The 16191-nt window shown below is 39.4% G+C and overlaps 1 protein-coding gene across 12 annotated transcripts in view; it reads left to right on the forward strand.

Annotated features, from left to right (window-relative positions):
- Window positions 1-16191, forward strand: part of MPPED2 (metallophosphoesterase domain containing 2) — a 202244-nt gene that overhangs the window by 129060 nt on the left and 56993 nt on the right. For all 12 annotated transcript variants that reach the window (XM_066998203.1, XM_066998202.1, XM_066998205.1 and 9 more), the window contains one exon: window positions 3953-4134. In XM_066998203.1, coding sequence (XP_066854304.1) covers window positions 3953-4134 — 182 coding nt within the window. The remainder of the gene's footprint in view (window positions 1-3952; window positions 4135-16191) is intronic.

The raw sequence follows: 16191 nt of genomic DNA on the forward strand, positions 1-16191 counted from the left end.
GCAGCTATGTCTCCTGGAGGGCTGTACTGCCTTTGCTGTCTCTGATGTACTTGCTAATGCTGCTGATTTATAAGACATCATTATGGGTAACTAGCGAATGGTTGAGCTGAAATGCACAGCTAATGTATTTGTTCCATAGCTTGACATCCTAAATCATGACCTTTGCCTTCATGCATGTGAAAGGCCCAGTGTTTTCCTCCTGTGTGTGTTTCTGAATTCAGCCCTCCTACCTCGCTGTCAAAATCTCCTTGATAACTTCAGTGTTAACGGTTGGTGTTTAATTATTTAATTTCCTATCAGTACCCGCTTTTAAAACATAAAGGCATGACAAAATGAGCTGTGTGATGGAGGAGCACGGCCTAAAACTCCAAGTATTAGTGGCAGTGGGGAGCAGAAGCAGGTAGCAGCAGCCCAGGCAGCACCACAGGCAGGCTGCTGGCACGTAGCCGGTAGGCCGCAGGGCAGCACTGAGCTCTCTTACTTTCAAGGCCCCGGGGTCTTGGAAGTGCCATGGTAACCGTGGTTTTGGAGGAAGGTACTGTTTAGTGATAGCTGATAAGTAAGCCAAATCGGAGTCTGGTCTATACTGTCGCTTGGTTCAATTGCAGATGTGTGTGAGGAACTGTAAAGCTGAGGGTTTTGTCTGAGGGACTCTCATCCTACATGAGGACAACTGATTGCAAATGCAGTTCGGTAAAGCCAAGTCATTATATGATAAGCAAAGTCCTTATAGAAGTATATGAAGATCCCATTGTCCCTTCTCATTCTTAAGTCCTTATACATGCGTTAAATGTGACATCTTCAATGACTGTCACGATCTTAAAAAGCAGTCATCACGCAGCTGCTGTAGGGGCTTTGTTTTGGGTCGTATGTAAACGTTTGAAAAAACACCTAAAAACATTATTTTCTAAGGTGCAATGTACCTTAGGGTAGATGAGTAGTTATTATCAACTACCTGTAAAGGATGTTGGTTGCCCAGATTTGTTTACTAACTTTAAGGCAAAACCTCCTCCTTCATATTAATGCTTCTGACTGTTTTGTTCATTTATTTTCCGTTCCCTGGTTGTTGTATTAATGTTTTAAATTACACTGAAGTAACTTTCACTACATCTTTCTATAGGCATGCTTTTCCAAATGCAATGATAGAATAATCTGTAAAGTGTTTCAGTCTGCCATTTAAAAAAAAAAAAAGTGTTGTTAGTGAAGGAGTTGTCAGTTAGCTGGATGTATGGTGGTAGGAGCAATGGGGGAGAATCTGCTGGACTTCTTAGGGATGTGCTACCCGAGTAGAGACTGGTAGATTCAGTAGAGACTGGTGTTGGGCAGGGCTGAAATAATTATTTCCTGTTGGGTTGCTGTGAGGGTCAGGTGTGTAACTGTTACAGGGCTTTTAGAAATGCCAACCTATAACCCCCAGTTGCTGGGTCATGAGGTGAGCAGACAACTGAAGGAATAGATGATGCTCACAACCGAGGCAGGGGCCTGCTAGTGAGCTGTGTGCTGCCAAAAGCTGTGAAAGCGCAACGCTTTGCCTACTGCGGTAGGTGATCTCTTAAATTCAGAGGCCAGTCCTCTCATGATGCAGTGATAAAGGCAAATCCTGCATTAGTGTTTCTCATACTGTAGCTGTGGATGAAAAGGAAACTTGGGCCTTTAGGACTGGTAATAACACCACTTTTATTAAGTTTCTATTGAAGAACTGTTTTGAGTAAGATAAATTGATGGGCTGAACACAATAACAGTCAGTATCTCACTTTCAAATACGTAGTGGGCAAGCACTACTGAATAAGAGAAGAAATTAAGCTAAGATGTAGAAAAAAGGTTACTTGGCAACATCATAGAGTATGTAAAGAAGAGAAAGAGAGGGGTCAGGAACTTAATGAGTTTTGATTATAGAATCTCCTGTAAGTTGTTGCATGAATAGAAAAATCCTAAACCAAATTTTGGTGTTATAGTCTAGTACAGATTGTCTAAAGCAAAAGAGGGTTTATTTCAGAATAAACTGCAGAGAATAGCAAAAGCAGAGCTGCTGTGTACGAGCAAACTGGACTCCCCAGAGGCAGGCAACACTGATCATAGCTCATGCAGAGACAATCTGAGTAAGGTATATGGTGGTAATGAAAGTTGGTGTTCATATTTTGTGTTGTCTGGAGAAAACATGCTTGGTAGCGTAGAAATATCGATTTGTAGAACCCACGTTTACTGTGTGACATATTTCTAAAATGCTTCAAGTTACCTTCAGTAAGTGGGAGGAAGACACCAAATACAAGAATGCTATGGCTGACAATTAAATTTCTGCCCATCTTGCTAGTATAATTGCAATGGATAAGTGAGCTTTTCGCTATGGTAACAACCTTATTAATATCTAACCGTTATAGAAAAGAAGATTTCACTGATTGCTGGAGTTCAGATTTTACACTGGGTCTCTGTAGTGGTAACCAGTTGTGTGGCTCAAGTAATCGTACATGGTGCTTTGGGGAGAAAAGGATGTGCGGTACTGAAAAAGAAAAAGTTACCTACCAAACTGAACCTTTCCACCCTGCCCGGCCTACAGTGACGTTTTATTTTTAATATAAAGACTGTATTAAAATAAACATAATTTTGTAGAGCATGAATTTTACAAATAAGCTCAGTGGTCCATGGCAACCAAATGTGGTACATCTATGGGAAATACACTTTAATTTGAACTGTTAAGGTACCTAGAAAAATGCAGTCTTACTAATGCAGGGAGCTGAAGTTAAAGACATTAGTGGAAGTTATCACACAGTTCGGCAGATAGTAAATACTAACTTAGCATACTAAATCTAGTAAATAATGTTCGTCAAATAAAGGAACACATCTGAAGTCTGAATTTTCTTGTTTTTCTTCCCAGCCATTGTGGAGAGCAAAACAAAGTCTTGTTTGATTTTCTTTTTACTTTCAGGCACCAATTCTTGAATGATTACTGTTGTGTCAGTTTGTCCCAGTAAGTCCTGGAATACCATTATTTTGGGTGCTTTAAAATACTTGGTTTGTTTGTGCTGCTGCGATGATTGCAGATATTAGCAGACAGTTGTTGTTCCAAAGTAAGCAATGGGTTGCCTTTTACATTTTAAGTTATTATGATACAAATTAGAACTTCTAACAACTAAATATACATAAAACACTTGTCTCTTAAAAATAATATATTTTTTTCTCTGTTCTGCTTAAATTAAAACAAACAAAGAAACCCTCAAAACCAAACTGCTATGCTGAATCATAGGTAGCTTATGAGATCACATTAACAAACGTGTAACTTGCAAATAGCCACTTGAACTAAATTTTTAACATCATTGACTGTAGAAAAAAAAATGTTTGCTTAGTGCTCTAGCACATCAGCTTGTGGCTTTATAGATTTTTGAAAGATGAGCTCAGGATTTTCTGTGAGAGCAAGAAGTTGTCACTAGGCTCAATTCCGTAACTGACAGGCTTCATCAAAGGCTTCATCCTCAGTGAGTGTAAACAAATACTCCTGCTGGAATCAGTAGGAGTGCCCATGCCCTTGAAGAAAATTCTATGCTAAGCTCAGCTCAGGTGAGAGCCTGTTGCTGGCCCACCTGCAAGATTTGTAATTTAATGGTCCATGCACCTGTTCAGTTATAAGGCAGACGTTGGGGAAAAATCTATGTGAATTCAAAGTATTCCTCCCCCCCATTTTTTTCCCAGTGCTTTATTTTAACATCAGAAAAGTAGTTGTACCTGTGTGGTTTTTAATCTTCCGTCCTTAACCAGGTAAGTATTTGAGAAGCATTGTGATCCTTTCTGGATTTTTGGCCTTGTTACCAAAGTCATTCTTTCAGCATGCTGCGTGTAAATGGGTGTGTATGTGTGTGTGTGCACACTGATGTATAGATTGATTAGCGTTGATACTTGAAATAAGAGATCGGAGGGTTTTAATCTTGTAACTGTTACGAGATCTTTGTGTCTGCTTTAGGGTCGACCCTATCCCATATGACACTCCAAAACCAGCGGGCCACACGCGATTTGTCTGCGTCTCAGACACACACTCCAGAACAGATGGCATCCAGATGCCTTATGGGGACATCCTTCTCCACACGGGCGATTTCACCGAACTGGGACTGCCCTCAGAGGTTAAGAAGTTTAATGACTGGTTAGGTAAGGAATTACTGCGTTTTGGTGACCCCAATTAACCTCTCCTGTCCAAGTGTCAGTCACTGCTTCCTAATTGAATTAGAGCACTTGAAAATCCCCCCTACCTTTGCTTCACTTGTCTTCATGTGATGTGCTCTTTCTACTTTCAGTATGATTCTGTTAATTAAGACAATTTTAGAAACTTCAGTGTATTTGTGCATTGTCTTTGGGGAAAAGATTCTGTCATTCCCAAACAACAACTGTGTAACCTTCTGTGTGCGCTAAGGGCCTGGTGACACCTAATGTGAATGCATTCCGTGTCCCATTAGTTGATGCCGTGGGCTTTAATGTCCACATCCAAAGCTATTGCCTGCTGCATTTCAGGTTTATCATACTTTAAAGCACAGCTGAAAGCTACAACATATTCAGAAATGGTGAAAGTCCTTTTCCCCACAGCATAGGATGACAAAATCAAAATCCTATTTGAAAGAAGAGAATTTTGCTGTGGTGGCAACATGATTAGCCCTTTGAGTTAGAGTTCTGGTTTTAATTTTGAACGCAGATACTCAACAACTCTTAGGTTGAATGCATTTTGTATTCTGCTGTGTTTGACAGCAGTGTCTTGCTGGTGTGCTGCTGCAGATGAGGGCAGTTAGATTGCAACGGCAGAAGACCAAAATGAAGGAAGGGAACTCATGAAGTGTGTGCATGATGCTCCTATTACAAATGCTGCTGGTAGGCTGGCTGGGTACTGCCATGTCACCACTTGTGCTAGAAATACTCAGAGGTGAAAGTGACTCAAGCAGCTGATCTTCCCAAAATATTAGAATGAAAGTAGAGCATTACATAAAAACCTCTGAAAGCATGGCTTTGTCATCGTGCTTTACCTCAGTCACTGCAGTCTTTTTTGCATGCTGTATGATGGCTGCATCTCTATGTGTCTTTAATAGCATAATTTTATTCCATTGGAGTTTGTTGGCTGACCCTTCAAGAGATAAGTAAAGAACATTAAAGATTTACAAAAGCAATTTTTAAATAAAAGAGTTTTCGTAGTCTTTTTCACCTACCTTTGCATTTTCTCCACACTGTTCTTTCTGTTTTTCTTATGGCCTCCTCTGATTTCTCTAGCCTAATTTTAAAGAATGCTTTTCCATCTTTTTATGGCTGTGCATGCAGGACTGGGGCTCTCAGGTACTGCTGTATTACTGTAATTCCATTTTACTGATCTTATTTCTAGAAAGCAGTACCAGATTTTATGGCCTCAATACTATTCTTTCTCTCGCATGTAATCACAAGGCTAGGAAAAAAGAAGTGGTATGGGAAATAGGTGGATATGTACATAGGTTGAGGGAAGACACAATAGGAATCATTTTCCTTTTTATGCATTCTTTGGGGTGACCTGTAAATGTTCAAGTACTGTGAAAGAGGAAGAGAAGGAGCAAGCAATGTAAGGACTGTGGGAGGCTGCACAACTTCCCTGGGGTCGGGCAGTGTGGTCTCCACTGAGTTCCAGCCCTTGTAGAGAAGGTGGGCAGGGCAGCACTGCTCTGCAGTGAGGTTCAGTTGCCACAGATGGGTTTTGTATCAGTCAGCTCCAGGAAAGGAATTGCTTTCTGGAGAGTATAGACTTATGAAGTCTGCCCCTACCAAAGTTTGTCTTCGGACTTCAGGTCATTACACAAGTATTTTGATACACTCAGAGCCCATGTCCCTTGCTTTCTGTTGGAAAATGTTAACTCGATACTTACTGCTGAAAGCCAAAGCAAGTAAGCTGCTGTTATGTTCTTAGTCTTTCACAGGGACCCTTACAGTATCAGTAGCCACTTGGCATTCCCCTTGTGTTTAACAGGTATTTCATGATGACGCTATTTTATCATACATCCTTGGTTTAACATTTGCAACAGAAGGATTATAACCCTTTAAATAGGTTTTGTTCCAGCCTCGATAATTTATCATGGGGCTTTCTTAACATATATATAGTTCTTGCAGAAGTCAGTGTGGTATTTATCTGAGAAAGCAGGTTTTGCATTCCTTGGCAGTCTGTGTCACTGAAACTGGCTGGTAGCTGTGAGAGAGCCTGCTGGCTTCGGCCTCAGGCTTTCATATTTCAGGCACAGAGAAAATCTCTTCTGGTATTTCATTGTGGTGTGTGTCTGTTTTGTTTTGTTGTTTTTTTTTTTTTACATGCACAGAGTCTACTCTTGCATCTTCATATATAAAACAATACTGGTTATTAGGTTTCTAGTATGAAGTGAGGCTGCAAATTGATTCCCCTGTGGAGTCATGTCATAATGGTGAATATTTGCTCCGGTGCTGCCCTCTCCTCATCTGGAATCAAAACACTATGAATTCGTGCACGTCCTCTTGTCACTTTATTTCAGGCTCCTGTCTGTAAGCTGGGAGTAATCACATATTACTATTTGCTGTGCATATTGTGAAAATTAATACCTTCAAGGTTGTGAATAGTAATATAGTAATGTAATAGTATAAAAAGTACTTACCAGTGGCAGGCAGGGACGAGGAGGATTCCTTTTTCTGCTGCCATACAGTGGAAAGCATCTTTCTTCATCGTATTTGGTAGGAACCTTATTCCAAAACAATGCACTGAGAACTCCCATCAAATACAAGGTTGTCCTTACAGAAAGGGGTTTCATATCTTTTGCATGCTTGTTTTTTTTCCCTGGCAAACCTGTTGTAAAGCCGTAATGAAGACAAGGCATTTCTATCACTTCTACCTTTAGGGAATGAAGCAAAATTAAAGCTAGACTTCATTTTACAGCTTAGTTTACCTACTTTGTGGTGAAACAACAGGGGCTTATCTCTCCACTAGGATTATATAATGGGATAACAAAAACACAATGACGGTTCCATAATTTTCTTAACAGGAGAAAGCCAAGGGAAAATTTAAAGGGTGATGATTCTTAACTCCTGTCTCAATTTTATTTCACTGGCTGTTACGTATGTCAGAGTTGCATAGGATTGAGAGCAATTCCATCAACCCTGTGACTTTACAGTTGTGGGTCTTGCATAACTTTGCAAGTCTTTGTGTATTTCACCTGAGCAAAATGTTCAGCGTCTTGTCCATCTACTTCATTAACATTCATTCTTCTTCCTCCTCTTTGCAACTGAATCACAGAACGTGCTTTCATGTCCTCCCTCCTGTTCTTCCTAGCTTTCAGCCCATCATGCAACTTTTTACTAGTTCTTATGTTTTTTTTTTCCCTTTGCCTGGTAAATTTTCATTATTGGTTTTGCATGAAAGTCATCTAGGCTTATACATTGAGTAACCTCTGTGGTCACTTAGTGATTGCATACACTGGCTGAGGTAATTTATTCACTTTGTTTTGGTGTGAACACGTCCCTTGGGTCTTGTAACTGCTGTAATCACTTGACCTCAGTGACTGTTAAATGCTTTAAACACAGTTATTTTAAATTTATAATTGTTTTCATTAAAAATCTCTGATAGTAACTTAACTGACCTTGCAGTAAACACAACAGTTTGTGCTGAGGAAGAACTATGACATTATTATATGCCCCGTGTATTTCTTACCGAATGTATTCAACATACCATTATTATCATTGTTCATATTTTCCTCAGCCATTCTCATTCAGTCATATATGGGAAACGAAATAGAGGAATGTCTAATTATAGCTCTGTCTTAATATAATAATTCCTTTCCTGTGTGATGGAAGGGATTGAATAACTGAGAAGAATTGAAATGAAAAGAAAGCAAAGCTAAACTCGGGTAGATGTATCTTTAATGAGTGATATGCTTATTGGTCTCAGTTAGCAGGGGCTTGATTGTGCAGATCCTTACTTGGGTGAATAATTTGCATCCATTCTAATCATTTTTCTGAAAAAGACATTTTTTTCTTCAGATTATCTTTTTCTTGTAGTTCTCTCTTATTTATGATCTGTGTTGTTTTGTTGTTGTTTTTAATGCAAAATTTCTAATATAAGGTGTATTACTGGACAAACCAGGCAAAATTCTGTAGGGCCAGTGGATAAATCCAGTAGGTGAAATTACTGCCAGTTAACAACTTGTGGCAGTGAGAGTAAAATTTGGCTAGATTTTTTTTCTCAGTTGTTCAAGGATTTGGCAGCCTGATTATATTTTTTCTTTCATGTTTTGTTTTTGTTTTGAATGCATGTTTCAGATTCTATGCTATCATTGCCCTGTTATCCTAGGAGTTGAGGAATTCTGTGAACGCTTTTGTGACCAATTACCTATGGATTTGGACAGTAACAAGTTCTTATTTACCTGTAACATATCTTTGTGTTTAGTGTTGATACAACTAAAATAAAAATTCAGCTTTTTTTCCCGTGGTGTAGCTCCTCTATCATGTTACTTAAAGTGAGAAGAAAAGAGTGGTTATACTATTTTAATGTGGTGTTTTTCTTGCTACTTTCAGCATGTGTGGATGTGGTCCTCAGAAATGTATTGTCGGTTCTTTTAAAGTTTATTTTTCTATTAGTAGGACTGATGTTACAGTCCATGTTACTACTCATGTATGAACGTTTAGTTCTAGAAAATAGCTGCTTCAGGCTGGAAGTGTTGGCTGTAACGTGGAAAAAATGACAAGACAAGAAGCGCTCTGAAATGTGGTGTGGAGGCATGGACAGACAGGTTTTGTCTACACTTACATTTCTTCATTTAGCTCCTGTAAAAACTTGAAATTATATCCAAAATTGTCAGCTAGGACCTGCCAAAATAGTCTTAGCTCTTTAAGATAATATACTTAATGGGGGTGAGGGGGAAGAGCTGTAACAAAATAGTATGATAAATTCAAGCTCTTTTCTTATCACCATTTTAAAATTCAGGGTCACAGTCTTCATATATTCTTTCTCACTCTGTCAGGCTCAGTTGTTCCCTCACCTTACCAAGCCTTGATCTGCTATCCAGGGAAATTTCATTTAGGACTTTGTGTGACTGTGTTCCTTTTGATTCTGTGCACTGAAAACAATTTCACTGTGACCAACTGTTTGTCATTCAGAACTTCTGCTCCTTACAAGTGTATTTCGGATGTGAATTATCTTAGCATCTGACATGAGACTTTTTTTTTTTTTTTTTACAAAAACAAATCAGCTCTAAATTTTTCAAAATTCAGAGGATATTAGCTTAAAGTATTCCAATCTAATTTAGATCCAAAAGGAAGCTTATGCATATTTTAAAGGAAAATTATGGCAATAAAAACAAATTTCTTCCTATTTTTATAAAATGATTTATTTCTGATTTGTGTTTTTACCATCTGGAACATATTTTGAACTCTATATTGCTCTACTTGTTTTAGCCAGAATGAATAATTAAGTGACTAAACATAAAATACCGTTTTGATGAACAAAACTCTTTAACAGTTGGAAAAAAAATTGCATTCATTGCAAGTGAAAGAAAATGCTGAGGTAGCTTTAATCCTGTAAGTATGAGTTTTGCACAGCTGTTCTGGGAGAGAGGGAAGCAACTTTCTGTAATGTCTGTTAGTCTAATTTTGAAAACAGCTATGTCTTCTGTGAGTGATTTCAGCAAGGAGCTACTTCAGGCTTCAGACACTGGAATGGACTACGTGTATTTTAGCAAGAGGTTGGTACCTGAATTCCTCTTTACATCTAGAAAAGAAAGCTCCTTTAGGAGCTCTTTGTGATTTGTAGGGCCAGACCAGGTCGGCTGTCAGCTTCGGAGATGCTCTGAACTGGAGACTAACAGAGACTTTATGGTGTACCAGCAAGCCTGCGCAGACAGTTGTAACACATCCACCTGCTTAGTAATTCTAATAGGCAATACATGCAGAATTTTATGAGCATGGAATATGTTGATGCATTTTCTTTTAAAACAACAGCAACAAAAAAGCATTTATATGATGGAATTTAGAGTCTTAGGCAAGTTTTGTTTTTTCTTACTTAGTTTTCTGGAATATGTATCTCATTCCATCTTTACGGTAAGGTTTTATAAGGATTCTTCCGAGTTCATTTAGATTTTATTGCAATATGAATTCTTAAAAATATTTCCTTTGCTTTTGCTCTAACTTGAACTGTTTAATGTCACTGTTAAATTCTCATTTGTATTTAGTTCTAAATTCCCATATGGCGTGAACAAGTTAATCATCAGTTCTCAGCTTTTGTTTGCATATACCTTTTTTAGGCATAGCAATACTGATCTTAATTTTTTTCTTCTCAGCGGAACACAGAAGTAATTTCCATGTTGCATTTTATTGTATTTATAAAATAACAGGAAAATACAGCCAGGTGCATTTTTTTGTAATAGGCTGAATAATGTTTTCCTGATGTAGCAATCTATGGTGAAAAGGAGAAAAATGCAAGAGCCCTACTTTTTTTCCTACTTTTGTTCTACGTTTCTTTTAGTTCCTTCTTTATCCTCTGCTCTGAGTCAGATATTTATTAAGTGATTTGTGGGCAACAGACCCCTTAACGTATAACTTAAAAGATCAAATAAAATAAATTACTATTACTTCCACACAAAGTTTCCACTGAATAACACTGGTGCTTATGCAGAAACTCCACGTGAATTTATTCATATCTCATCACTTGTTTCTTGTTTTACTCTTGTTACTCCTAGCAACTTTTTGTGAAGAAATTTCACAAGAAACTACTTCTACTGTCTGTTAATGGCATGCAAAGAAACTTTGAGCTTTTTTTCGTATATTGTAGTCACCTACTTACTGGAGATACAGCGTAAAATTCTCTATACAAGTTGTGTACTGCTAAACGCAATCAGCCAAACCAAATACTGAAGTGTTATTTGACAGCCATTAGAAAATGACTCAGGTTAAATATGCTTTCAAAGAGAATAATGTTCTAGATTAAGTAGTTCTTCATGTGTTCAAATCTAGTGTATTCACTTGGTAATTTTCAATGAAGGAGAGGAGCAAGAGAGCATTGGAAAGTATTGCACAAGTCTTGAACAGGACTTTCAATCACAATAATTGCTCAGTCATTTCTTGGATCTGTTTCCCTGGTCTGCTGTTGTCTTAAAAGGGCAGGGAATGATCAGGTTTCAAATAGCAGACCGTAATGAAAACAGATTTTTAAAGTAATCAAAATAATTTTCTTTCACTTCCTTCTTTCCCCCACATCTATGGTTGTTGCACTGAACAGATATCAAGCAAGTAATGCTATCCAAATAGAAAGTTTTGTGGGCATTGTCATCAGCTTCTTCCACGAGCCTTGCTGCAGCAGACACATATCAACTGTGAGAATGAATGATTCCGGTGGAAAGCAGTCACCATCAGTTTATTGTCACAGAAATTAATTGTTGCATCAAAATATGCAAAGTGCAAAAACTCCTGTCACTTAAGTTTTCACATCACGCACGTCATATTAACAATATCTAATTAAAATAAGAAGTCTTTCGGTTAGCAGAGCATCACATTCCTGCTCAGAAAGAACAATGGTTTCAGGGGGTGGAGGAGTTGTTTCGAGCACAGAGAGGTTGGGGCTAGGGGGAGAAAGCACTGCAGATTTTAGTGTAATGTGTAGTGTTCAAAGAAATTTTATTTCATCATAAAGATTAGCAGGCTGTGTAATTCAATTTAAAGCTGGTTGGCAGTGTCCTGTCTATTACAGAGACTCTTTTTTTTTTAATCACCACTCTTTTTTTAATGTCGTATGTGACTACAGAAGCTAACAGACAGCAGGAATGGTCTCTGGGTTTTGTGCTTCGCACCCCCCTTCCTCTTTTCAGTTTCAGTTTTCAGTGTGTGAGATTACCTTAAACTGAGCTACAAAAACGGTACCTCAGTGAAATGCCTTACTGCGGTTTTTTTTGCTTTGTAGAAAATGATATTTTTTTTGTGGCCAGTCTGTGAGAGTGAAGATCTGCTAAAAACATTAGATTGAGGGGCTGAATCAAGCTTAAAACCCAAATGTTAGCATTTATTCACAGTATTGTGGACATTACTATGCAGTAGAAAAGCAACATGCAGCAGTTTATGTTAATGCAAGACTGGCAGACCTTTATCTTACAGTAATTGCCAATACTAGGGGGTTAATAAATGTTCCAAGAATTACTGACTTTTTTTATTAAAGAAAAATAGATGGTTCCTTCTTACTGGCTATAAGCAGCCTGTGTAGCTTGTTAATTAACCCTCTTGTTCCAGTGGGTGAAGCTGAGGCTTTGAGCTCTGACAAATTCTGCATAGATTTTACGTATCCGGAGCGATAAAGTCCTGGCACAAAAGGACTGTGAAGCAAAAACCTGGGCAACACCGTCTCTTCTCCCCCCTACTCCCCACCTCCCAGCGTGCCTGTTAGAAGTGCTTGAAGCCTGCACTGGTTATATTGAGGGAATATTTTGATTTCAGAGGACAGCTGTTGTGTTTGTGGGCAGTGTGGTACTACTGGTGGGGAGAAAAAGGGGACGAGAACTCCTGTCAGAGCTCAACTTCTGTTGGAGGAGGAATTTGTGTTTTCTTTGTCCTGTTTGTCACCCTGAGCATGGCAGGGTGAAAAGCTGTACTTGTTCCGAGAGTCTTTCTCCATAGGGTGGTGACAAGGCCGAGAGGCAGCCGCTTCTCTCGGCCTCGTGGTGCAGCGCTGGAGGAACCGCTGTGCTGCCGTGTCCCAGGGCAGGGCAGCTCCCAAAGCTGGCCGCGTGCTGGGTCGCGCTGGGCGCTGAGCTGCTGGGGCTCGCTGCGGTGCCTCGCTTCCTGGAGCCGCCCTGCTTCTCTGTTCTGCTCGCCAGCTGCAAGGCGACAGCTCCTAAAGCCTCTCTTCCTATTGACGGGCCTGCAGTAGAGAAGGAACAAAGCAGCACAACAGGGGATAGCACTGCAAGGAGAGGGGCAAGGAGATGCAAAGCCAACACAGGAGAGAACAAAATGACTTCAAACTGGGGGAGGGATGGCAGCTCCAGAGAAAAGAAAGACAAATGAGAGCACGGGGATGTAAAGTAGTAGAGATTCACCTGTTTTTTCCAGAGCTTCATTTCTTCCCAAGATAATGAAATTAACAAATGAGAGCTCAGGAACACACTGTACTTCTGAATTTCCTGTGACTTATGATGAGTGAACCTTCAAGGCCCCAGGGTTATACATGTCTCTTCTAATGATCCACAATCTGTAATATTACAAGCCAGGCACCAGGGTACAATAACTCCTTTTCTCCTCAGTGTTGCCCTTTATTATTTTTTTTTGTGTGTGTGTAACTACCAACAGAAAGATGAAGTTTTAGATTAAAACAGAGCTGCGCATGCTAAAAAGTTACTGTGCTTCCTTACTTTCATCTAAGCTGCCCTCCCTTGTGTGCTACCCTTGAATCCCCCCACTCCTTAAGAGGCGTTTACTATTTGCATTTCCTGCTGAGAGACGAGCAGAAAAGCTGCAAGGCAACCACGAAGTTTTCTGCCTTTTTCTGCAAGAGATTTCTCCTGAGTGTTATGAGGAAGGAGTTCATCCCTTCTGCTCTCCTGTGTCCCTGCTGGAAGCTTTGGAGGTCACTGGGAATTAAGTAACAGTGCTGGCTGTACTCATGCTCCTGAGAGCCAAGGTCCCAGACTAACATCCCTTCATATCCCCTGGTGAAGGAATTCCTGGAACAGCCGTGGTGTCTGTAGGGTCTGCTGTAGGGGAAGCCGTTCCCCACACGCAGTCACCTGGTTGCAAATAACAGCCCCGTGGCATTTGCTAGACTTTGAAAGTGGGGAAGGATTGAGCAAGGATGGCTCAGGGGATGCTGTGCTGCGCCCGTCACCTGGGCAGTCCCCATGGGGCAGCGCTGGGGTCAGAGGGGAGGAAGAGCCGCTGCTTTGATGACTGACAGCTCTGGGTATATGTGCTAAAATGAGGTCTGACATTTGACTGAATTCCTGGAGAGGATGGCGTGTACAGTTATAGTGGAAGCAATATAGCCATTCATAAACAAATGCTTCCGTGAAGCCAGCTGTAAAAACAATGATGCTTGCCTTTGAGGTGAAAGGGCAAAACCTTAGCAGAAAGGAGTATAAATAAGACATAAATTGTTACCTTTGTGTAAGTGACTGAAATAGGTGTTCTGTTAGTGCTTTGTCTTAATGACCAGCTGTGATTAACTATGTTTGCTGTGTTATTCAGCAGAAGTTAGGATCAGCATACCTTGCCTTTTTATGGCAGTTTTTTCTTTTTTTAAGTCTAGAAATGATGACTAAAATGGGTAAGTCAAGAAAGACCCTACTCTGAAGAAAGCACAGTAGATGAAAAATTGCAAATGCTGCATACCCCAGCAGTTAATGATAGCATTTAATGATAGAGGAATACTTACTCATCTACCACAGTCCTTGGTGTATTTTCTGTACACAAAGGGAAACTACAGATGCTGCATCATAGAGATTTTACAACACCTCACGAAAATGTTACTGTAAATTCAAGTGCACAGATATTAGTACCATGAATCACACATACTCCTTTAGCTTGCTTTAAAAATACTTAATTACCTTAATATGTTAGGCACTTAATATTATCCTTATTTTAATAAGGAGCGGAGATAGCTGGGGCAGAGGGCCAACGTATGTGTAGTAGCAAGGACAGAAAGATAAGGCTTACCTGAGTTCTGGCACAAATAAAGCACGTGAACTCTGATATTGCAGAATGGAGTTTATATTCTGTACACTATTTCCATTCATCTCTTTTGTTATCCTCCTTTGGAAGGACGATTAGGAGGTATTTTGGCACATAGGTTTGCCCACTAAAATTTGAAGAGCGGCACCTTGGATTTTTAAAAGTCTTCAGTCTGAACTTTCTATTGTGGGGCCCCTGGATGCTGTAACATGAACAATTTGGTAATTGAAATTCTGCAAAGCCGATAGAAGAGAGGAGGTGGCAAAAAGTAGTACCAGAGGTGCGATTTGGAACTCAGAACTTGCTGGCTCTGATTTCCATTGGAATTCCAATTTCACTTTAGAGCTGATTTCAGGCTTAGTTTCCTTCCTTATTTTTTAATGTTTGGGCTTAGTATATGTGCTTAAACCTACAAGGAAAATGTCTGAGGCTATGTGGCATTCTCTTCAGGCAACTGTAGATGGCTAGGGAAAAAAAAAACAAAGACAAAACGGAATATGAGAAATTCAGTTCATTGTAATAAGATGATACAGCTGGAGTGATTTGGTTGTCTCCTTTAGTAGCTAAGAAACCTCTCTGTGGGCTGGATTATTAAAAGGAATTTCCTTACAGGGCTCAGGAGATCCCTGATATCCAAGTTCATCTTGAAAGACTGTAATGGAATGTTTAGGTTTATGTAGAAGAACAAATTTAAATGTGGGATTCAGAAGATAGTACTGGAGGATCACAGAGATCTGCATGAATATTTTTAGTTGACTGTAATTTCTGTTTGCATTCTCTCAGTACTTTGTCTTTTTTTATCCTCTAAAAGATTCGGGGGTGGACTGTGAAGGTAATTCTGAAACGCGGTACATAGTGCTGTCAGAAGTGTACTGGTCTGCTTCTAGAAATAGAGTTTAGTTCAGGTTTTAGGTTTCTCCTCTTGTGACTTACAAGAGGAAGAAACAATTCCCAACCAACATCAGCATCACCATCTGAAAGCATGTTTAAAAAAACATTCTGAATATCAGATTTGCTTCCTACACTAAATGTTTACAAGTAAAACCACAACAAATGAACACAGCGTAATGTTTCAAAAGCAGCTAATTGCTTTAGAAATTGGAAAATTGGAAAATGTTACATTCTTAGAGTTACTAAAAAGCTGATGTCCTGCTTTTAGACAGCATTCCATGCTTTTAAAACCTTTATAATATTTTAAAAACATGTTACCTTATTTTTCTTCTTCTTCCTTATGGTTTATTTTACTTGTGATTATTCTTGCTGTTCCTGCTTATTAATTCTTCCTTGCCACTATTGGACTCTATCCACGTTACGTTAGTATTTGGTAGTCAGGTAAGTCTGGGCACCAGTATGTTTTACTGTTTATCAGTAGTGTACTCAAAAAATCATACTTTTGAATGGAAGATTCAGTTCCATGTACAAAAATGAAAAAGGTATTGTTGTGGTTTAACCCGGCCGGCAGCTAAACACCACACAGCCGTTCGCTCACCCTCCCCCCTCCCTCTTTGGGATGGGGGAGAGAAACAGGAAAGTGAA

The sequence above is a fragment of the Anser cygnoides genome, chromosome 5, assembly GCF_040182565.1.
Source record: "Anser cygnoides isolate HZ-2024a breed goose chromosome 5, Taihu_goose_T2T_genome, whole genome shotgun sequence".
Classification (NCBI taxonomy): domain Eukaryota; kingdom Metazoa; phylum Chordata; class Aves; order Anseriformes; family Anatidae; genus Anser; species Anser cygnoides.